The sequence below is a fragment of the Macrobrachium rosenbergii genome, chromosome 8, assembly GCF_040412425.1.
Source record: "Macrobrachium rosenbergii isolate ZJJX-2024 chromosome 8, ASM4041242v1, whole genome shotgun sequence".
In the NCBI taxonomy this organism is placed as follows: domain Eukaryota; kingdom Metazoa; phylum Arthropoda; class Malacostraca; order Decapoda; family Palaemonidae; genus Macrobrachium; species Macrobrachium rosenbergii.
The window spans coordinates 44,277,999-44,303,030 of record NC_089748.1 but is presented as its reverse complement, the minus strand read 5'-3'; the positions used below and the strand labels follow the sequence as shown (position 1 = coordinate 44,303,030).

The following is a 25,032-nucleotide window of genomic DNA, read 5'->3' as shown; positions in this document are numbered from 1 at the left end:
AATGCCTGTCTTAATTATAACATTAGAACTGCTTGATAAATTTAAAATTTATCCCCAACTAATATGCTGGCAAAAAGTACTGAATGTCTTTACAATTGTTGCTCATGAAATAAAAACTAGTTGCCTTGCCTCTTAGCCAGTAGCCTGTTTTGGGGAATAGGAGCAAAAGTATTCCAGCATTGGATCTAGAAAATAAGTATTTCAGTAAATTCTAAAATATTTGAAAATTATCTCATGAACTCTTGAGACATTTGAAGTTTATACAGGTCAGTGTAAATTGATAATAGGCAAGTCTTTCAAGACAACTAAATAACTGTCATTACAAGTGTTTTTGTGAACCGAAATCTAAACGTTTAAATAACCGTTATGACAATTTTCTTTTGTTGTTCCAGATGATGTTGGCAGTAAAGAGGCCAGAACATCTCCTTCTGTGAGTCCACGTGGAGAAGGTGGCGGTGGAAATGGCGGTGAAGAGGAGGATGGTGGTCGAATATTAAGATGTCCTCACTGTTCTTACACAACAACACATAAATTGAGTCTTAATGGTCACATGAACATACATACAAGTCCCGAAGAGGTGGTCAAGTCTAACAGTAGTCCCCAGTCAGGTTCTGTGTCAAGCATCCCACAAGCCCCTGGTGAAACAAGAGCTACAGACAGGTATTGCGGCGACTGTGATATACAGTTCTCTTCGGTCAAGAACTACCGAGTGCATAAAGCACATTACTGTCAGACACGACATGTACTCAAAGGGGGTAACAAAAGTCCTGTTCGTGAAGATGTTGGAGCTAGTGCATCAGCATCAACACTTGCTGGATTGGTTAATGCTGCAGCAGGAAGTGGCCAACCAATCTTAGCATTGCCCACAAATCCAATTTTATTAGTACCCTATTCACTGGTGGCTGGGGCACAACTGCTGCCTCCACATGTTCTTCCACAAGCAGGAGCAGCTGTTGTGCTTCCTAACGGTCAGGTTCAGCCTCTGTCTCCTGGACCATTGCCTGGACCAGCACCTCCACCTCTTCTGTCTCCTGTTTCTGCTACTGCTGCTGGGCGTGGAACTTCTCCTGCTGGTCATAACCTTCCACCACAGACTTCACCTCAGTCCAAGTCTGTTTCTCCTCCTAAACAGGGTCCCAAAGATGAAGTATCAAAACACAAATCAAACAGTGGGGAAATCTTGGGGAAGAGACGTGGAGAAGGAGAATGTCCACTGGATCTCACAACAAAAAGGCCAAAATTGATAGTCAAGACTGATCTTTTAAGTGATGAAGAAAAAGAAAACCGAGAGGTGAATACACCAACACCAGCCAAATCTCCAGTTCCCAAATCACGGCCTGGATCATCTCATGGAGCAGGAGAATTTGAAGGGAAGCTGTTGGCATCCCCACCAAGACCTTCCCCTTCAAGTGAGGGAGAAGGGCAGTCTAACCCACGCTCACCTCGCCCAGGATCTGCAGCCCCAACTCTTGGCTCACCTCGGGGCTTAGCCGAATCTCCAAGACCTTCAACTTCAATGCGCTCACCAGGACAGCACACTCAAATTCAGGGGGGCATTCCACAATTACCACCTGGTTTTCCTAACATTTTAGCTGGTTTAGGTTTAGAAAGCTTAAGTGGTTTATCACTTGCAAGTCTTCAGAGTTTGCAAGGTGTCCCTCCAGATTTAGCATTGAAATTACTTAGTCCTGATTTGCTCATGAATGGCTTGGCACCCATAGTGAATCCTCCAGTTATTGTTAAACAAGGTGAAGCTAAGTGCAATGAATGTAATATTGTATTTTATAAGGAAGAGAGTTTGCAGGTTCATAAAAAACATTATTGTGCAGCACGTTCTACTAGTAAAAGTGAGGATGATCGTCATTCAAGTGGTAGTAGAAGTCCAGCTGTTGCTAATGATGTAAATGCTGGTCCATCAAGGAGATCACCTTCAGCCTTACCAGAAGTATCCCCAGTACCCAATACCAGTGCATCTGTGAGTGTCAGTAAGGATGCTGCAAAACCAAGCAAACCTTTACTGCAGTTCATATGCTCTGCTTGTGGTATCAAATTTACTTCCCCAGACAACTTGGCTGCACATCAAACATACTATTGCCCTAAACGTGAAGGAGCATCTAATGAAGAAGGAGTTACTAAAGGACTCTGGAGGTGTCCAAGATGTCGCTGTGCCATGCCAGAAACATTACAAGCTGCTCATCAGTGTGTAACACCATCTCCTGCACCCTCTCATGGATGGAAATGTCCATGTTGTCCTGTCATTTCACCTACAGCTGCTGCTGCACAAAAGCACCTCGAAACTCATGCAGGAATAAAAGCATTCCGTTGTACAATATGCGGCTACCGTGGGAATACTTTACGTGGAATGCGCACCCACATTAGAATGCATTTTGAGAAGCGCACCAATGACCTCCAAGAAGAAAATTTCATTGCATGCATTCTGGAGGATGATGATGGCAGTTGCAGAGCTGCCGAAGCCAGAGGGGTTGCAGATTTGCCAAGGGTTATTTTAGAAAATCCAACTCTCTCCGCCCTTCTCGCAGAGGGAGCTGCAGCTGATCGTGCAGAACAACCCCTCTCTTGTCATTTCTGTCCCTTTGTAACTCCATTCCGAAGTAATCTGGCAAGACACCTGGCTCTGGCACATAAAGTGGGATTTGACGCAAAGTTAACGCAAGATTTACAAGCTCTTTTGGAGAACCGAGTCCGAAACTCTGCAGAAGCGCCTGCTGTAGAAAGTGAACCACAAAACCCTACGGAAAATGGTAACCCTGTTAGTCCACCTCCATTACCTCCTATCAAATTAGAACCAGAAGTTAAGCTTGAAGTGGAGGACAGTGACGACAAAGGGAGATCAGGGCCAGCGCTTTCACGTTCGCCTGTTGAAGACATTAAAAGTGAAATTTCAGAAAGTGCATCATCCAACAACAATGGCAAAGATACTCCAAGGCATTGCAAAGCTTGTAACATAACTTTCTCATACCTTGAATCCTTTTTAGCGCACAAAAGATTTTATTGTACAAAGCCCGAGTCTAGCACACCACCTGAAACTGCTGTTCAGTGACCATAAAATACCACAGTACTCGTGAATTCACTCCCAATTGTTATTTAACAGTGGACAGACAGTGCTGCTTCCTAATGAATTAACTTATTCAAATCATGCTAAGCTTTAGATGTACATAAATTTGGCCTGGTGGTGACAAATTGCCATATCACCTGTATATACTGACTGACCATTAGGCCATACTCTACTAACGTGCTAGTTAATAGATATCTGAAAATCAGATAACAAAAGATATTGATATATGAAATAATTATTTATATATATATATATGTTTTATAGTCAATGGCTGTTTATTGAGCAATTAGACTCTAATATTGAAATTTTCTCTTGCATAAAGAGTATATGTGAACTGTAAGGTACTGTACTTAAGTTGTGCAATAAGGTGCATTATCTAACAAGTTTCATTTGCATGTACTTCCCCATGGAAAGCACATTCTTTCACATGGATAGAACCAAAAGTTCAGGTGCGAACCCATGTGTTTATTAATTTGCTAGAGGTCTTGAGTTGAGAGGTGGAACTACAGTGCTTAAAAAAGTCACTTACAATCAAACCTGTGAGGAACTGGTGGTTAAGATAAATGTCAAGAGATATCTAGTCGTGTTCCTTATGCCATCTGTGGGGGTTTCAGAACCCTTATACAATGTACCATTTGTTGTGAAATTTACCAGTATGTATTTTACAAATGAACTTGGACAAAAATCCAATTTTTCATTTGTTTTTCAAAGAATTACCTTTTGCAGTCCAATTTAAAATGCATATTTAATCTGTATGTATTGTATGCTATGTTTACTATAAAATTACTCTTTAAAATATACTAAAATTCTATTTTTAATTAAGATCCAATACCATATACACTCTTTAAATATATTTTCCTTATTTTGTTCGCAATCATTACACAAACTAATTCCCTCTTACTTTTGTTTATGTGGTAGAGAGGAGAAACTGTGTTCACTAAATGTCTTTCTAAATCAAACCTGGGAAACTGAAAAGCAGGACCAAATCATGAACTATTCATGTGATTGTGTGCAGTCAAGTGACATGTATACATTATTACTGTCTTGTATATGTTCCCTGTACGTGTGTATGTATGCTGCTTGGAATCGATTCCTAGAGCCTTAAAATTTTCAAAGTTGAGGACTTTTAAGACATTAAAATAGAGACTGTAAGAGAGCAGATCAGTATTTGGTAATACTATAGACATGTAAAAACTAGAGGCCAATCCTATTTAATTTGCTTTATATCATGCACACAGTCCAGATGCTAAAGTTACTGTTGATGTCAGTGTCTCAATTGTGCCAAAATAGTAATTCATTATTTAACAAGTGTTTGGCCACTTCCATCACCAGATATGAAAGCCAGGATAGGAAAGTTCCCGTTCAATTAAAAATAAAATTGCTGCTCTAAATAATCTGATTTAAACAAGGAATGTTAACAAATATGAATACATTATATCATATATATATACAAGTGACTGAAATAGGTATTAAAGAGTTTTTATATGTGTACTTAGCCATTCGTTAACAAATGTTCAGATTTACGCTGGAACTGTAGTTATCCACTGTTAGGACAAAGAACGAAACAGTCAGTTTTAGAAAAAGATAAAAGGGTCCAATTTATTTATCGCTTTGCCTTTCATAAGTTTTGATACTGTATTTGGTTATTCAGTGAAGCCTTGGGTGCTATGTCAGTCCCTTGTATACATAAACTAAAAAGAGGTCAGCTCTGTTATTTTACCAATAATTAGTAATCTCATAATTCTGATGTTTACCACACACAATTTACAATTTTTACGAGGATGAAAAATATGTATTTGGTGAGGAAGTCTGCCAACCTATATGTACTACAATTCCCTGTGTACCTTTATCCCATGTACTGTATGTACTTTATTCTCCTATCTTTGTGTACTATAGTCTTATGAAGTAAAAATGATGTCTGTTTATATGATTTTTCATTTACCCATAAGTTAATCCTTGTGAAAGGCTGGAGTCCTAGTTGCATTCTCATTAATATTTTCCAAGGTGAGGTGATTACAAAAATTTTAAAAATATGCCAAATCCCAATAATTAAAATGTATATTATTTAACTTTATGACATTTTTCTTTTAATGCCGAAATAAAATACACTTGCCTTATGCAATCTGAAAACCTGAAACTCAACTCATTTTTGTAGTAACATGAACCAAGTAAAGAATTAATTGTGTGGAAAGATTTGCAATCCTCCTGAAAATGCAATTACAGGGTACTAATTAAGTAATACCGATACATATTAAAAAGTTTTTCTCATGTAAAGTGTAAAGCTGCAGTAAATGAATTTGTAACGAGACAGCTGGCTAAGGAGGAACGAACTAGATGCATAACTTGTCCCTTTTACATACAAAGGAATATACAGTTTAGGCCAAAAGACAAGAACTGGGACCTATGTGGTCATACAGCCCTGAAAAGAAAAATGACATTTTTATGATAAAATGAGGTTTCATTATACTTACCAAAACACTGTAAAAGCTTTTATCTCTAAAATCGACACGTCCGAGATATAAATTTTCAAACTTTGTTTGGAAAACCTCGCAGTTGCACTATGAAACTATAGGTAGGCAAGGGTGGAAAGTAAGGGGTTGCAGCTAGAGGCCGAAGGGATGCTGCAAAGAACCTTATGTAATGCCTACAGTGAACTGTGTGAGGTGCACTGATGGCACTACCTCCCTACAGGGCCTTTCATATCCAAAACATGCAAACCGCAGATTTAAAACATTCACTGCCGTGTTGTTATACGGTTAAGACAAAATCTATCGTATGCAAACAAGAGGCTCAATTTCCTTGTGAAAAGGCTACATATTCTAAAATTCCAGAGCAACTGAACTAAGGCAACTAAGTCTGCAATCAAAAACTACCATAATTTACTATGATGTACACTATTTCTAGGATACTCTTAATAGATCATACTCTTTACCAATCTTATTACACCAATCTTTCGAATCTTTACTAATTGCCATCAACTGTTACAGTAAACCTCATAAATACCCTTTATAGTAACCTTTACCCAACTTCATGTCAACACCTAATTATTCTGAGAAATCCTAACTCTTCCTCATCTTGGTTCTCTACATAGATATTAAAATTTCTTGCGTACAATGATCCTCTACATCAAATTACTCTACTAAAAATAAACTACACTTACAGCATGCAAATGAAGACTACATGAACTCATAATGGTATTGCTAATACTTGTACACTTAATCATACAATGTCAAGCAGGGAATCTAATTTCAATAGCAATTTTAATGATAAACAAAATGTTGGGTATACAATATCAATTGTGGAATATCTATCTCAAGAGCAATTTTTTGAGGTAAATAAAATATTGTTAACATATCTTCACTTTTATTTTTAACAATATAAATGCATTTACATTAACATTTTATATACACCAGTGATGACTCTCACAAACATACATTCATACATGCACACAACCACTTCTCATTTACATCAGTTCGAGCAAGCAGCAGGTCAACATTCATAAAGGTTTTCACACTAGTAATACTTCCAACTGCATTCAAGGCATTTGATATTTCCAACTGAATAAGGGATAACCATCCACTGAATAAAAGGGCAAAAGAATTTGTATAATCGGTATAAAAAATAACGCTTCCAACAATCACTCCAATTAACAAGCACGCTCACCATCACAGAATTTTCAATACCCACTGCCACACAAAAAACACAAAAGAAAGAATGGGTTACGGTAGATTACGTCTATAGAAAACATACCACTGAGATAGTAATTCCATTCGTGGAAAAATGTGTCAAGAGTGAAGCTACTATCAGGACTTTATAACATGTCACATTTAATAAATGGCAGTAAAGCATCATTTAGACATTGTAACAAGTCACATAAATATAGAATACACCTGATCTAGCCCTGATAATCAAAATGTGATGATGAAGACTATGCTTGCTAATCAGAGAAATGGACAGACGGGCGTGCTGAGATATCTGAATACCAGTTTTATTAACAAGTCAATAAAAGTGAACCAAGCATAGACTAACGAAACAAATTACCAATTACTGTACTGAAATATGTACTGATAAGGAACAGCTATTGTAACTGCATAAAATATTCAATATAAGAGTAATATGCTTTTTAAGAACTTGGTAATAATTTCTAATGACTTGTCTATTCAAAACAAAGTAAGCTGGTTATATTCATAAGAAAGAATTTAAGATTTACACAGTTTACAAACACTTTGGGCTAAGATCCAATCAACATACTAAAATTTTGAAAAACAAGTAATACTGAGAGTATTTACTTTTAATACTGTATTTTCTCTATGAGAGACATCGCTTGCATAAACCTACCAATTTCAAGGAGAAAAGGAACTCAACATTACTCCCGGTGAGGTTATTAGTACATAGTTGCATAGCATGTGCCGAAGGCAATGAAGTTTTACCAACATCTTTTCAGGGAGGTAAGATGTTTCTCCGGGCCAACCACCAATAAGAAGCATAAACAACTCAAAAGAATTTAGTTAAGTCAATCATTCTGCTTCCTAAATACTACCTTTCCCACAATAACTACAACCCTCAAAGGTAACAACTAAAAACTTGTATAAAAAAAAATTTAATGGTAATTTGCTTATAATTGCTTCATATCCACAAATGTGGATATATCATTAGCCAGATTACAGGATGACATTAAAAAACAAAAGAAAAATACTCTTCCATTCTCCGAAGAATTGTATAACAAAATAGCTGGAGAAAAAAAATTTCATAAAATCAATTTTGTATGAGATCAACTCAAAATATTTTTGCAGATTTCTTCTCTGCTTTACATATGTGAACTTTTCAAATTAGTAGCACAAATTGCCATCATCCCTAAGGAAATAAGAATAATGCTGACTTTGACAAAATGGCAGTAAATACTGGGTGTTCCTTTCTTTAGCTAAAATAAAACTGACACTATGTTCATTACTAAAATGACTACTAAGTGTGCAATTATATGCAGGCATTGCTTCCTTGGGAGCTGCAATATTCCAAGTGAATGAGAAGCATTGTCTTCCCAAACACAGCCTAAATGCTTTGCCTAACAGGAAATGGTTGAACACCTTAATAAGCTACAGGTGAATGAAGCTTACAGAGCATGTCACTCCCTTATGGATGTGCTCTTGTGGGCCCATTTTTTTTCTGTATATCCTTGCAGTACTTTCATGCCATGATAAGTGTTTTTTTTACAGTTTCTTTATACAAAATAAAAAAATGAGAAATCTTATGGTAAATTAATTCTGAAGAAAAACTGACCATACCAAAGTAAACAATAATACTTGTGAGGAACGCAATGAAAAGACCTTAAGATGACACGAGCGGTCAAAATTGATGCCTATACGAAGAGAATAATTAAAGTACAGTTAAAGCATAATAAAAAGTAAAATCAAAATATGAATTTTGTAAAAAGTTTAGTCACTTCAATGCCCAACAGATTCAAGAAAGAAGAACAGGATCAAATTAAAATAAAAGATGACAACACTTGTAAACAGAGCCTCCAACATTTATGCGGCAGTCAACTTACAATGCTATGCTTGCAGATATCGACTCAATCTATTCAAGCGACACCAAAAGAAGACTTCCATAAACAACTGAATCAAGGATACATAGTAAAATGACTCCTGGTGTTTCATGGACTACCATACAGGAACATTTTCACACTTAAATCACTACACTGAATGATGAATGATGAAGTACCTAGCTAATCTGGAAGGTGAATAACAACGTATAAAAATGTGCAGTCATGCAGATTTCCACCAAAAGTCCATCTGAATGAAGCTTGGTGTCTTTAAGACACAAAATAGAAAAATAATAAAAAAGGCTTCTACAAATAGAAAAGAAAACAACACAATCAGAAGAGGGCACTTATCTGAAATAGGGACAAAAGCAAATTACTGTACATAATACTAAATATCTGTTGCTACTAAATATTAATATCAACACGTTTTACTTCAACTTCATCAAAGAATTTCAACACAAAAGACTGGTGGTTGGAGATTAATAATAACACTAAATTCAATCTACGCCTCAGAAAAAATAAAAAAAGTAATTCTATGTCATGACTAGCAGAGGTGCACTCTTTGAGCCCCCCAATAATTTCCTAAACTTTTTACAATGCACGTCTTTCACACATACTAGATCTTACGAGTATTGAAAATACAGGAGTTGGCATGCCAGCAAGACTCAACTTCAGGAAGATTCAACATAAACCAAAGACTACATGACCCACAACAATGCCAAGGCCTTATTCAATCCATGACTTAATATCACTACTAAAATGAGCATTAACCCTGAAACATTCAGAATAATTCACAACTCATATTTGGATATAAAAGAAATATTTCAGTTTGCCTTAGCACAATCACAACAATGAGATTTCTAGGGTCATCTAGCTCTGCTCCCAGAATCTCGCCAGTAACGACCTCAACTCACTGAAGTTCAACCGATTCCACTAATTATACTTAGTACAAAACCCATGCCATCAGTTCTCTAACAATTTTTTGTCAACTTACAATTATGATCACACTACAAATGATAACTTGTTTGTACATAACAGTTACGAACAGCAAGATACACATCAACAGTTATTTAATGATAGGAGCACATCCCTAAAAGAGAATTGTCCCCACATTCATATATATCAAGACTGATGAGAATAACAACTTTTACGTAAGCTAATAACCTATTCAGCTATTGTAAAAATCTCATACCGAATACCCAACACGTTCTCTTATCATTAAATAAAATATAAAATAACCCTTGAAATTCTCTTTTCAACAATAAGCACAAGAGTTACAGTTGCAGGGTACTTATTATGGGGAGTCTTTAATTGTACTTCCTTTACTATAATCATATACAGGTCAGCAATGTACAAAAGCCAAAAATATTCATTACTTTACTCAAGGCCTTCTGACCCTCCTATCTGCATCACTGGCATTATATGGAGAGCTAGGTTCTAGCAACACTGCCAGCAATCATTCGGTATTTCAAACTACCTATGATCAAATTTATTTTATGTTAGGTTGTAACTTCATCAAGAATCTTTTGTGCCACAATTTTGTTCTAATACTAAATACAGTACTATATACCTGGACTGCAAGACAAGTCCCAGCTTTATGACTTCTTTGAACTTATGGAAAAGAAAAAGAGGGGTCATATAACAAATTACACATGGTAAGGTCTATTGTAACAATTTTGTTAACCTTGCTACCAATGTGCCATCATTATTTGGCAATACTACTTTGTATTTCAAAAAATAGATGCTAATAACTTAATACTACTGTGTCTGCGTGGCAATATACATATCATACTGCAGAAGCCTAGCACCAAAATATGATGACACAATGTTAGTTCAGCAGTTGAGAAAGAAAACACACATACTGATATCCCTCCAGTTCATGTGTCTTCTTAGGAAACACCAGGATGAAAACACTGCAACCTTCTTCAACCTAACACTTCAATGTTTTTTCTCTTAAAAGTCTTTCAGAGGTCTTTAATATACCCACCTACATCACTGGACAAGTAAAGACAAATTAATGCCATAAGTATCAGGAAACTGTATTCATAAACCATATCTATCACATTTCAAAGGAAATCCTACTACTTTCACTAACTTTGAATTCCCGTCCATTATGCCACCTGAATATGGAGAAAAAACCATACAAGTAAATTAAAAAAGAATGCTGATGTTTAATAGTGAGGATTAGTGTGCGTGTGCCTGTGTCCATACACATTTGGAGAGATACAACCACAGTATTAGGATTAATGCCCAATTACTTGGCTTGCCTAATAATAGTTCCCATAAAACAACCTAAGTAAGAAATATTCCATTTGCAAGAAGATAACAGTATCCTCTATTCTTAATGGAATGATTATGGTTACTTTTGAAAAACAGCATTCTAGATTCCCAATAACAACTAAATTTAAAAGAACAAAGATGCAAGATTAACTGCTGTATAGCATACCGAGCTTCCAAGTAAATTACACGACATATGGATTCACATCTTTAGGAATAAAACTCTTCCAGTTGCACAAAAATTTACCTAATTTCTGTCTAGCTACCCTGACCTTTAATACCATGAAACAGAGTTGTTCATAAATGACGCTATTTATGTGATCTGTAAGTTTTAAGACGATGTCTTATGAACTAAATCTTATGACTCCTTCTCTTGAAGTAGTTTTTCCTTTGTACTAAATATAAGATTTCCCTATGAAAAGAAGAAATAAAGGTGGAACAATTCTAAACTTATTTCCTTTTTTAACACAGATTACAATGCACATTTCAATTCCAGACATAAAGCTTACTGAGATTAGAAATACATTACATTATTGCAACATGTATTAAAAAACCTTGCTTATGAACACATACGCTTCAAAGAATGGCTAATTTTTGTCCGAGGCATTTCATACTTTTTATATGATTTTTATTTCAACAGTGAAAAAATATACAAACCTGATAAAACATTTTCACATACTTCATTTGATTACTGAAATTAAAGTCTGATTTTTTTGCTGCTCTACAAGTCTCTAAGTTCCCCTACAACTGCTTTAGTTTGCCGTGCTGCAATCAGTTAATCTAAACTTTAATCATTCTATACCAGCATAAACACTGCCATATGATTCTGCACTTATCATTGCCTTAGAACAAATTTCCTCTGAGGAAAAATGAACAAGATCCATTTTCTTTTTTAAAATGTAACATCACAAGAACTTCAGTGACTCCAGTGTACACAACTCCCTTGCCTAAATGTTAATATGATTTACCCCTTAAGCCCTCTTCAATGGCAAGACGAAGAAATAATAGTAAATCATAAAAGAATGTGTTTGCTTTAAACATCAAATGATATCATATTGGTCCCCTGTATCTTTTAAAAGCCCAAATATACATTGCACATAAATAAGACTGGCAGGGAGGGTGCTGTTCTCATGGAACATCTTTCAAGATTTTGCAATTAGCAACTGGGAAAATAAAATGAATAAAGCAATAATACAAAGCTCACAAATCACTCATTGCAATGAAGCTGGACAGAAAATTGATTAGCTGATAAATTCTTCACTGAAGAAAAGTACATCAGTAAGACAGTTTCTTTGGGTACAGCTGATCAAATCTTTGCCAAGAGCACTGTGGGCATTTCACTAATTTTACTGCAGGCATGATTGTATCTTCTCTATCCATTCTTGAGCAGCCTGCCCATCTGATGCACAAAAGTTGTAAGAACGTCGTTTTGTATGTAGCTGTCAAAACAAAAAACAATTTGATGGATGACTTCTAATACAGTTCTACTTCTTCTAATACACCTCTATCTAAGTACCCATATACATGGGTCACACTATTATTACCTTCCAGAACTGACTTTGAACCTGGAATCTTAAAAATCATTACTCATGCATAACTAGGTTAATCATGCCATGTAACTTCTACAGTACCCTATTTATAAAAAGTATTTGGTTAAACCAAATCCACAGTTTTTTACATAGAAATTTAAAGAATGAAACTTTCTCTAAGAGATAGGCTAAATTTCCCGATAAAACATTACTATTAAACTACTGCCTTACATTATGTTTCAAAAGGGTTATTTCAAAATACGATTCAATTGATCAACAAAACTGACTATACTTACATCAAAGAATGCTTTTTCATCTACTTTCTTTGGTGCCCCTGGAGTTGGCATAGAAGCTACGACAGTATTAACATCAGACAATTCTAAGACAAAAAAAAAATTACCAGCTATTAAAAATACATCCAGTACTGGTGAATAAATAACTTATTTTACTCACATGAACGTAAATTTTAATGAATTCAGCAATATTCAACCTGAATGATTAACGATGGTCATACGAATATCAGACAAAAGCGAAAGCATTTCTTACAAAACTATCGTCAGTGTCTATATAAAGTCAAGTTCAAGAAATTTTGCTCAAAATCACTGCTAAAGAATGACTTACCAATAATTCCTTTGCAGTGTGAATCCTCCATGCAGTCATAGTAACGAAGTTGGTGTTTCATACTGTCAAGAACAAACCATCGTTGCTTCCAGTTCTTCAACAAATGTCCCCGCTTCCAGAGATAACCCTCATGAGTACGGTTCTCTGCCACATTAGAGGAGAACTGCTCATAGTACTGATGAGAAGCAGTTTGGAGTGATGTTACGCCTGTGAATTATATAAAAAATACAATTAGTCAACCAGATTTCTACTAAAATTATGTTTTGTAGAATACAAACTAATGCCATTGCACATGCCACTTTTGGTAACAAAGGGCAAACTCACTGGAAATAAAGAAAAAACATAAGTAATTCCTCGTTGCCAAGTACTAGGGTAAGATGTACAAACCCTAGTGCTGAGCAGGGTAGGGAGGGAAAGCTATCTACTTTTATAACTCATTATCCATTTATGGGCTTAAAAAAATCATCTGGTGTCATTTGTTTGGGTCAAATGTAAAGTAATTGACTAAATGACAGAAAATGGAGATCAAGTATTTTCTTTAATTAGCTCAAGACTGATCATTAGGAAAAACAGATTGTCTCCAATCCTTTGACATTAGGCATTACCTGCTGGAAACCACATGAAGTACTCTGGTTGGTAATTTTGTACCTACAGAATTTTCAGTTCATATTAACACATGACTAAGTTTGTATTAACTTCAAAACAATATACTTTTCAACTTTACCTGATCCAACTGATGTTGTATCTAAACTGGTGGGTTTTGTGCTTGCTGGTATACTAACTCCCGATTCTCTAACACTCTTAAATCTCGTGCAATTTTTAGGTACAGATTCTATGCATTTTTCATGGCAATTATAACCACAATCCATACAACGCATTCCAGTCTGTAAGCAAAAAAACCGACAGGTAATAAATACTTGGATTCCAGTGACTTTGACTATAGTACAAATATTGTCAGTAAAACAGTTCTACACAATGCCAGAAATATTCATATTTATTTACCTTGAGTGGTCCCCATAGTAAAGAAGAACAATGATCACAGTATGAAGGTGTAGTATAATTGTATTTTTCAAAACGGTGTGGATGGGAGTAACACCCTTGCGGGGTGTCACCACCACCTCCAGCACTAGTGCCACTTGTCTTGCCTCCTATCAATATCTCAATAGTGCCACGCTTGTGCACACTGCGCCCATGGTGCCGGACCATTTGTGTTGTCATGGATACTTGACGCTGGAAATAAGAAGGGTGAATCTACTATTAGCAGCACAATGCATACTTGAACTTCTTCAATATACAGTATTTCATTGTTTGCAGTACTAAATATTATTATTGAAAAAATATGTGAACACCTTGCAACAGATTCTCATAATTACAAAATACAATTTCAGAGCATTAACTTTGTGTGCTTCAATTCACGACTTACAAAATAAAAACCATCGCTTACTGTAAGCTGCTCTGGAGCAGGAAGTTCCAACTTATCCAAATGAACGCTCCACTTTTGGGGAAGATGCCCTAACTCCAACTCTAAGTGCCTTAGTTCTTCTAGAAGAGCCGAGAAAACATCACACTGCACGCTGGAGACACAATCGTAGCTGTAATAAATCAGATATTTAATTTTCCATCCCCATCCAAATAAAATACAGTTTTCATTCATTTCAATGCGATAACTTCCACATAGTGTACATATATACTGTATGTGTATTACTGTATATATATCTCTCTTTAACATACCTGAGGCTAAGAATTATAAGTCATTCCTTCAAGCAAAGTACGTACCCACTAATGACAATTCTTCTCTGAGATGTAATGCTCGTTCCATCCGCTGCTTCTGCTTCTTCCTCTTGCTGGCGATCTTGATTTCTCACCTCCGGATCATATGAAGGTCCATGTCTTAACTCTTCACCTAAATAGTAACCCCACAGTTGAAGAGCGCTCACTTCCTTCACTGGGCGTAAAACCTTGAAATACAAGGTATTTGTATTCCTCATAAATGAAAAACAAAAGTTTTGTCATAATAATAGTCACCCACAAACAGCTAGCCAAGAGAGGTTTTTCAAGTAGACGCTAATATGGCCGCAAAGCAAAAAATTATATTCAGAAAAGCATTTATTTCAATATGATTATCACTATTTCTAAAGTGTAAACAGATTACAATTTTTTTTGTTTCACAATACAATGTAATGAATCCCCTTACACCTGGAAATTTCTCTGTTTCATGAAAATCTAAATGCTGCACTGTTACATTAAGTAACTTCCCGAACAAACAAATTCTTGATCTGCAAAACTGAAACTGCATCAAATGTAAAGATAATAACTGGTTGGAGTGCCAAACCTGCAAAAACTAAGCAGTTGGCAGTAAATACTGCTACAACAGAAAAGAATGAGAAATTAATTAAACAGTTTGATTTCAGAGACTTTCAAGGTACTTGAAAGAGAGAGGTAAATGCTTTAAAAAATATCAACTTGCCACAGCCAAGTTCATACTTACTCCAGAATCACTAATTCTGTCTCCAACATAGAGAAAGTTGTGAAAGACTGAAGAACGTACAATGACTTTCTCTATGTAATCAAACACTGACTCGCCCAAATGACCCGATGATCCAGGTGACCCTATGCGACCACCTACGGAGCATAAATGATTGTTATAAAATGTAATGAACAATCCAAAAATGAGAAATTCTGTGATTGTTTTAAGATTTATCTACACATGATCTGACATAAGCGTCAATTGATTAAAACCATTTTCAGGAATCAGCGCATAACATCACATTAATATACTATGAAGATCCAACACGGTGATTACCTTACAAAGAGTACTTACAAAACAACATGAATCTATCATGACACTCCATGTACTATTTATAAAACTAAAAGTAGAAAAAAAATCATAGTCCAACCTCCAGGGTAAATATCATCATCCTGTGAAGCCTCAAGCCCTTTATGGTGACGAGACAAGGAGCCTCTTTTGTCTTCTTCAGTCATTATACCTAATTCTGCTCTTTCTAGTTCAGAATTGCTCAGAAAAGTGCGAAAGCGAGCTGACACGTAGTGGTATGCCAAAAAGCGGAGGTAGTATTCATTGAATTCAAACGACAAAGGGAACTGACGTTGAATCTGCAAGTCAAACCAAAAAAACAACATTAGTACTTAATAACATGAAACTCATTCTCATACTACTTCAGTAAGCAGAACACAGTAAGTTTTTCAAGGTAAAGAAAATCTACTTAAAGTTGGTACCAACCTGATGTACAGCATCAAGAAATTGTAAAAATATTGGTGCAAAGCCACTGGCCTGAGACCCTTGTAAAATATTTGAACGGTGATTAAACCGATGACCGAAAGCAAGCCACTCTTTTTCGACCAACACTCTGAAACCTTCAATGGTACGATAGTATGGGTCAAGACACAACTGGGCTATGCTGGTAACCTGAAATTTGAAATTGACCAAATAAATATTTTATAATCTATTGATATGAATCTTATCAAGCACCCCTTGGGGTGGGGGGTTGTAACATTTAGGTTATCATAACTGTTCTTTTTCCCACTAGGTATGGGCTAGATAAGGGTACTGGTTTGTACATCACTCTGATAAATATATACTCTTTAAAAATAATAAGGTAGTCTGTGTGCAATGTAATTAACCTCTTTAACAACATATTAAAAATATACAATTATAAGCATTTACAATGGTAAGCTTTACTTGTGAAATAAAGTTTTTACCTGAGAAGTGAAGTCCCAGCCATCTTCAAGTAATATCATCACAGATGCATCTAACAGATCTATGAGGTCCACAATTGCTCCAGACAAGTGAAGTAAGGATTCTAACTGGTTTAACCATTCACTGCTTTCTACCGCTCTGTGATATAATGCATTTTTCAATTACTAAACTGGGTAACATGCACTTTGCAGTGATTATAAGAAGCCTAAGAATAATTGCAGTTATTACCAATTTCACCTGACCAATGAGTTAAAACATTCTAAAACGTCACAGCAAGATTTTGGTTTTAACTCTCAAATCAATGTAACTGTAACAAATTGTTGTAGGAATCTGTGACTGCATAACAGGGATATAAAAAGTTGACAATTTCCTTAAAAGACTTGTTCTCAAAATAAACAACACACTGGTTGTATCAACTGAGGTAAACTACCTTTAAAATCCTTAAAAAACTCAATACAGTAGCTACAGTAAAGGTGGTCATTCATCATCACCACCTCTACAAAAAAAAAAAAAAAAACAGAGCTGAACTTCCTAGGCCATAATAAATACATAACAGGAGACTGACAATTGGAGTACTTTAATACCTTAATTATAATCCCAAGATTTTTTTTACAAGGAAACAGATAGAAAAGGAACGAAAGGAACACTAACGATTATTCTGGGCTTTAGAGTGAATGTCCAAAATGTTCTGAACATGACCAAGAAAGGTTTCACTTTTTGAAATCCCATTTGATAGGGTGTGTGTTGGGAAACCATTAACCTTACCAATGCTGAACACTTCATCCCTAAAAAAGTTCCTTCCTTTCTCACACAAAATATAATAAATGATTGCCTATGATGTGGCCCACCTTTGATGAAATTTCTATAAAAATCCACAATACAATTTTACATCAAATAAAAAATGAACAAACAGAACCAAAACCGAACCTCCATATCTAATGTAATGATCAAGAGATAAAAAGTATATTAGACAGGCTAATGAGAAGCTCATATCTGGGACAGGCACCAGAACGAGATCTCAGTTGTACCTAAATTCACTTTGCATCTTCCTATCTTCTGGTCCTTGCTTCAGAGTAAAACCTTCCCTCGGAGATTTGCAGAAACCTGTGGCAGGAATAAGAAGGCCCTGTCTATTCCTGTTTGCACGTTTTTGTCTGTCGTAGTCCCTCTGTTCCATTCTCCCCAAAAAGGCTCAATAACCTGAACTCCTATTGCCACACTCAAGTCCAGGGAGAGCCAAGGTATACTGCACTCACACACTTTCCTGTTTAGGTGGTGCCCACAGACTTGGTGGTTCCAAGTGTTCTCAAAGTTTCCAAGTCTCTTGCTCACCATTCACACATTGATTTATCCTCAACTGGAAGAGACTTCTGAAGTAACCTCTTCTACCATCTTTACAACCTTTTCTGATTGCTGCATCTTCTCAAGTCTTGATTATGAGGTGTAACCTTAGGGATTGATTAACAGTTGGTATCGTCTATGGGGTTCTTGTCTACACTGGTCTTTGGTTACATCAGTACAGACTTCTCTCCAAGGAACATCTGGTGGCTCACTGTCGTCCCTTTTACTGGGCATAGGGCATAGACCTGGCCCGTCTTTAGGGTTGCTCCAGAGGAACAGGCTTCAAACAGTGACAGAATATTCTAAGTTTATGTGCCCTTCAACACTTGCAGTTCCAAGAAATTACATGAGCCACTGTGTTGCTTCTTGACACTGGGCCTCTCAACTTCACTTGTCACTTTATGGGATACTACACTATTTGACACTATGTTCCTCAAGGTTATGTTACTGTTTGCCTTTGACCCTTCATTACGAGGTTTATCAGCAGGAGCTTAGGCACTTTGCCCCCTCTTTTCTTTAATCTTTAAAGGTGGGTACATGACTATGTAATGTAAAGATAAAATAAATGTTTGACAACCTTCAACCATGTATGAGCAACAAGAAACTGAAAACCTAGCTCAAGATTGGATTAAGTGGAGACTGACTGACTCATCAGTAAGTCTGTTCCCAAAAAGAACATCAAAGAGGAAAGTAACATTAAGTTTGACAAATACAGTGCCTTCCAGGCTAATTTACAAAATGTACAGTGCTCTTGAAAGTTCTGCAACTAAAACCATTAAAGATATATCACACTCATTCACAAGGAAAACAATCACAAGAATTAATAAACGTAATGCTGCTTATAAAAAATATGGCATATTAGAAAGCCACCAATTCCAAGAAGGAGCAGAAAATTTATCAAGTTAAAAGGCTAAATTGCGTCAATACGATGCATTAAATAACAATTCTTCATTTGTTTGACTTTGATGTTAGCATCCTTTGCTTTGAGAAAAGCAGAAAATCAAACATGTAATTTATGCTGTCCAGTAATAATTGTAATTTGAACTTACTGAAAAGAATGAACCCTGTGCTAGATTGTATTTATAAATAAAGACAACTTACAGCATCAAAGTTTAGACAAATTTTATCAAGCTAGCATAGATATAGATACAGATATGTATATCCTGGCATATTTCAACAACAGATAAAACAATCTTCAGAGTTGAATACCATATTTACCTATAAAAAGACTGTTCTTGTTCAGCAGCTGGTGAGGATGGGATGCAAGCTCTCATGAGCTTTTTGAATGATGACTTTATCTGTCGAACTTCTGTGAAATCCACAGGGATGAACTCTGTCTTGTGGTAAGCATCTGTCTTGATACCCTAATGAAATGAAACACACAAATGCAATGCTTTTCATGGGTGAGTTGGTTAAAACATGCAAATACAAGAAAAGCTATTATAAAGAAAATACAATTAATATATGACCTGTTCACTCTTAATTTCAGTTGGTGCCATATATTCCCCTCCCGTAAGCATTACAGTTACATTGTGCTTTCTTTTGCATATTGTAGGAGATATAAAAGGTTCTTAACAGTATCCTTTCAGCCCCAGCTTTGTTGCTTTCTCCCTCTCACATTTCATTCATGCCTTAGTCTCTTCCCTAAATGCTGTACAACTTCCTTAACACATTTCATTCATGCCTTAGACTCTCTTCCCTAAATGCTGTACAACTTCCTTAACACATTTCATTCGTACCTTAGAGTCTCTTCCCTAAATGCTGTACAACTTCCTTAACACATTTCATTCATGCCTTAGAGTCTCTTCCCTAAATGCTGTACAACTTCCTTAACACATTTCATTCATGCCTTAGAGTCTCTTCCCTAAATGCTGTACAACTTCCACAACGCAGTCTCCCACTATTGTTCACACCGTACTGAATGACAAATCTTAAACCAGAAAGAGTAGACTATACACTCATCTTTCTCTGGGGTAAGGCTTGAAGCTGACCAATTGCAACAGTAGGGGAGGATTTATCCAAAGGAACAGGAGATCGAACCATCAAGGATAACCTCCAGAAGCTTAGGTTCTATGCTGACACTATCTCTAAAGACATCCAAAACTGCTAAATTAAGGATCTAACTGGAAAGGAAGGGACTGGCAGGGATGATTGAGCTTTATCTGGGAAAGATGACTTGGAGCTGCATGGCTTTGAGGTGGCTAGAAATGACTACTCTTCTCACTAAAATAAAAACTGGAGATGTTGCAGACTTCTGGTGTTGTGAGGACTAAGATTGGTAAGGAGACTTTGGATAAGTAGGCTTGGCTAACAAGGATGACAAGGTTGAACCACCAAAGGCCATAATAGCAGCCCTACTAGGGTCTGAAACACATAGGGTACAAATTTAAGCAGAAGGTAGGTCCCAGAAAGCCAGTTACTCTTCATCATATCAATTACCGATCCCAGAAAGCCAGTTGCTCTTCATCACAAGAGTTACTGGTCCCAAAAAGCCCATTACTCTTCATCATAACAGTTACCAGCATGTAGTGTGTACTGCGCACATGAACAACAAACCTTGTCAGATAGAGAGGATGAGATGACAAACCTAGCTACTGCGTCTGCTGAAAGGGAACCACCTGATAAAAGAGAGCTAACACCATTTCATCAGTGACAAATTCTCCCAGTAGATTCTTTCACAAGTGTCCATCTCTGTAGTTATCCAATGGATCAAACGAGGGGTAAAAGAAACAGGGACATCCTTAACAATCTACTTCCTGGTGAAAGAAGGCAGTGTATCCTGTGAGGAGCAACCAAGGATCTGTTAAAGTCTTTAAGGCACTGGTCTGGGAAAGGAAGGATGAGCCCTCATATGGTGGTCATAACTCCTGCTGGAACTAAGCCTTTTCTGTGAAGCAAAAAAATCCTTGTGAAAAGACTCCAGTGACTTCACCAGAATATCACAGACCCAGTTGAAAAGTTTCAGGAATGAGCTACCACTGGAGTGAACACTGTCAGGGGCACTGTCTGTCCCTGTCCAGTCCTCTGTATGTCCATTCATTCCCTACAATTAAAGGTTTTTTAAAGCACTATAGTTTTATCATTTTTAACATATAAACTTCGCATATATCACCTATGGGTGATGGGGATTCAACAATTTATGTCATGGACACAAGGTCCTAGGTCAAGGTTTTACTTAATAGGTAAGTTCAAATATGAAGTTGCTACTTGCATAGGCCCTGCATTTCACAACCACAAATTAGAGAACAGTTAACACATGTGTCATTAATCAGAAGAGAAAACTGGAGCACAGTAAGACTTAATAACCTGGGAAGAGACCAAGGGGGAATGGATGACAGGCATTAGGCAGAAAGCAATGAAACTGGGACCAAAGGAACCTTCAAAGACCTTGAGTACCTTCTACATTATGTCACACAAGGAACATTGTGCACAGTACCCTCCAAGGGGGTCAGAATTTACAAAAAAAACAAATTGAATATTCTTAAAGCTAATATATCACTGAAAGTGTTGCATATTCTCAAAGCTAATATGCCACTAAACCTAAGTGAAGTCAACAATGTATTCTATAAGGCACAAAACATAAACAATATGCATTAAATAAGGTGTATGACTATATCATTCAAATATTCTTGAACCTTCTTCCCAAATACTGATTCCATCATTTAACAAGTAACACATATTATTCATAGAAAATTGTAGTTAGTCAACTACTTAAAAAAAAAAAAAGTATAAAAGACACATTTCAAATATACTAAATAAGATTTCTCATTCTTTAAACACACATAATGATCTAAAACTCTACAAAGCTACTGTGGCATTATATAAAATATTAAAAAACAGCTCACCTTAATTTGTGTTTTTTCACCAAAGACATAGAGAGCAGCCTTGTGGAAGGAATGAACTGCTTCAGATCCAGTGTCGGAAGAATCGACCGAGAGTCTTGGGCCAGTGCTGATGCTGGAACGAAGGCCAGGGGTGGATATGGGGTTGTGACGGAGGGTCCCTAAGGTCCCTCCAACACTCCCAACAGACAGCACTCCAGGTCGTGCCCCTCGCAAGGAGCCCCACCGCCCCATCCTGCCAGGACCCTTGCCCCCGCTTGTCCTGATAAAATGGGCAGGGGGGAGGGTCAATACAAACAACAGCAGGCCACCTGGAGACCTGACTGAGTGACTGGCTGCCCGGAGATGATGAGGAAGTGAGGTAAGGAAATAGGAAACAGGTAGCAAAGGGATCAGATGTAGAGGAGGAAGTGGAACATGCTAGGTGTACAATGAGCGAGGATCTGACGTGGGTAGCAGAAATTAGGGATAGTCCTTGAAAGAAGATGTGCAAGCACTTACTTTTTTAAGCAAAGCACTCTACTCAAGCAACAAATATAAACCTCTTCTGATATCCATCACAGAAATTTCGATTATCACCACTAACAAAGTACAGTATACTACTGTCTGCAGTATGCTTAAATATGGGAGTGTATGATTGCAAGCTGATTGCATTTACATTTCATTAGATACAATATGTAAAAATATATATTCTGAGTAAACAATGCACACATACATACAAAAGAAGCCCTTAGACAATGTTAAGACTAAACAAGTGAAGCCAAATGTATTGCATATTGAGACGAAATCTTACTGTATAAACATATATACATTGTTTTTATAAACCTATATTCCATAATAATGTTCCTACTCATGTAAACCTGGCAGAATTTTCATATGAGTTCTCAGTGGTTTTTGTTTACATAGTTATTTAATGCAATCCAGAAGTTTTGTGCAATCACTAGTAAAACTGTAATGTTCTAACATCAAACAAATCTGAGCAATGTTTAAAAACAGAAAATGACAGTATATTATACAATAAAATTTGCGTAATGTACTATCAAAGAAGTTCACTGAAGTTGTATTTGTACAGTTAAGTTTTTCTGAATCTAAAAATCTTTATAACCCATTATTCATACTTAATCACATTCACAAGACCAACCTTGAACAGAATTAACTCAGAAAAGTACATACTTGGAAACAAGCACATCCAATTTGGGGCTCTTATTATTGAACAATGAAGAATTCTATCAGTTCTGTAACATGAGTATGTAAAACACACTGATTTCTGAAAAAAGTTGTTTGAAAGATACAGACCAGTGCCTATACACTTTGGTTAAAACAGGGTGACCATATACACATTTTTATAATAAAATTATCAACTTGCTACCCTATGAGAGCAGTTGACTTTTCCCAGTTCAATTAAATCCACAAACCTCTCACCTCCCAATTCAGTATCAAATTTACTCTTAAATCCAATGTGTCTGCACTAGACAATGTGTGAAGGTTTGTACTTTTAAATCTTATCATGGGCAGCTTGGCTCAATAGTAGAGCAGTGAGCTGGCATTCAAGTGGTCTTAGGTGGTCTGATTCTCATTCACCACTCACTCAAGTCAACCCAGCTGTTAAATGGTATCAGCACTCAGCCAAGAGTCAAAGGCAGGGGGAAAAAGGAGCCAGTCAGTTTACTTCACAATTCTGTGCCTTAGTAATCATGTTCCTCTACAAGTCATATCCCTGATGCCACTCAATAATATGGAACACATGACTTTGGTGATATCCTGTAAAATTAGTGCAATTCGTCATAGAACAAACCACTAGCTTACTTAACCAAATGTTATTTGATAAAGTACTATTACACTATATACAAGAGTCTGACATGTTGGAAGCCCACTAGAGGATGTCGAATACACAAGGAATTCCCTTGAAAAGACAATTAATTATTACTTTTTGTCATTACATACTTGTTCCGAAGCTAACTGATATTACACCAGGCCTACATAACTTGAACATTTCTGTTTGCAAACCTCTGCTCATCTCCCATGCTGTTGCTAAGATTCAGTATATTCGTATAGCGTTTCTTTTTTTTCATAACTTCTTGTGAATATGGTCCAATATGTTATATTTGTGTTATTTTCACGGAAAATAAGATGTCAAATGAAAATTCCACCAAAACGGTCAAATACTGCGAGTGAATGAAGACTAACAGAAATATACTGTACTTGACACCCTAGCACTACTCTTCAAGCATGCAGTGTTTGCATAAGATACATACCATATATACCAGTTTCATACACTGGTCAGAACTGTACTTAAGAGACTGAATTTACTATACATGCTTCTACAATGCCTGTTTGCTACTAAAAGAGAGAGAAGAAAATTCATGAAGAAAATTGTGCAAACTTATCAGGAGCTTCAAAATGCAGATTAATATGGATTCACAGTTTACAATAATATTTTATAAGATTTGGGTAACTAAATTTACTGGCAATGTGTTTTATTGATCTAAGTCCTTTAAACAATAACAAAGGGCATACCTCCTAGAGTGGCATTTCATGAAAATATTGGAAAAAAATTCAAACCATGGAAAAGAACACTACTGAAGGATGTGGAAAAAGGTAGGCCAAGGATATTTAGTAATTACTTGACAGTTAAAAATGAAGACCTGGATTTTGGACAAACCTCAGTCACCCCCTAAGACCTAAGCTTCCAATTAAAAGATACGAACATTAAAAGTTTCTGTTAATAGAAGCAGCTGATAATTGCTGAAACAGTTCAAGCAGTCACTATCATTTAACATTGATAACCAAGATGACTAAGTGCACAAGGAATAACAAAGAACCTTAGAACAGTGCCAAGAACACATACAATACTTGTAAAACCTTGCTCCATTTCATCCTAATGCTGTTTATTAATGACATATTATAACTAAAATTATGGGAAAAAATAAAATACTAACATACACTTTAAAACTTAAAATTAAATCAAAACAAAATTCCACTACACAGCAGTCAACACAAAAAGCAATTTACAAGGGAAAATACACAATCCAAAATACATCAATCAAAAGCACAAATGCAAACAATATGCAAGGTTCTACAGATATAGT

General features: G+C 36.3%; 2 protein-coding genes across 6 annotated transcripts in view; one reads left to right on the top strand and one right to left on the bottom strand.

Moving 5' to 3' along the window:
* Window positions 1-5,001, top strand: part of ush (Zinc finger protein ush) — a 154,477-nt gene extending 149,476 nt beyond the window's left edge. For all 5 annotated transcript variants that reach the window (XM_067107641.1, XM_067107640.1, XM_067107639.1 and 2 more), the window contains exon 6: window positions 393-5,001. In XM_067107641.1, the coding sequence (XP_066963742.1) occupies window positions 393-3,061 (2,669 nt within the window). In that variant the 3' untranslated portion in view covers window positions 3,062-5,001. The remainder of the gene's footprint in view (window positions 1-392) is intronic.
* A 1,421-nt stretch (window positions 5,002-6,422) lies between these two features.
* Window positions 6,423-25,032, bottom strand: part of Sbf (SET domain binding factor) — a 67,845-nt gene continuing 49,235 nt past the window's right edge. The window contains exons 30-42 of the mRNA XM_067107637.1: window positions 21,947-22,205; window positions 19,320-19,465; window positions 16,763-16,898; window positions 16,284-16,469; window positions 15,940-16,156; window positions 15,531-15,664; window positions 14,819-15,000; window positions 14,487-14,634; window positions 14,045-14,272; window positions 13,767-13,926; window positions 13,043-13,249; window positions 12,718-12,800; window positions 6,423-12,331 (exon numbers count right to left, since the gene is read on the bottom strand). Coding sequence (XP_066963738.1) covers window positions 12,239-12,331; window positions 12,718-12,800; window positions 13,043-13,249; window positions 13,767-13,926; window positions 14,045-14,272; window positions 14,487-14,634; window positions 14,819-15,000; window positions 15,531-15,664; window positions 15,940-16,156; window positions 16,284-16,469; window positions 16,763-16,898; window positions 19,320-19,465; window positions 21,947-22,205 — 2,179 coding nt within the window. The 3' untranslated portion in view covers window positions 6,423-12,238. The remainder of the gene's footprint in view (window positions 12,332-12,717; window positions 12,801-13,042; window positions 13,250-13,766; window positions 13,927-14,044; window positions 14,273-14,486; window positions 14,635-14,818; window positions 15,001-15,530; window positions 15,665-15,939; window positions 16,157-16,283; window positions 16,470-16,762; window positions 16,899-19,319; window positions 19,466-21,946; window positions 22,206-25,032) is intronic.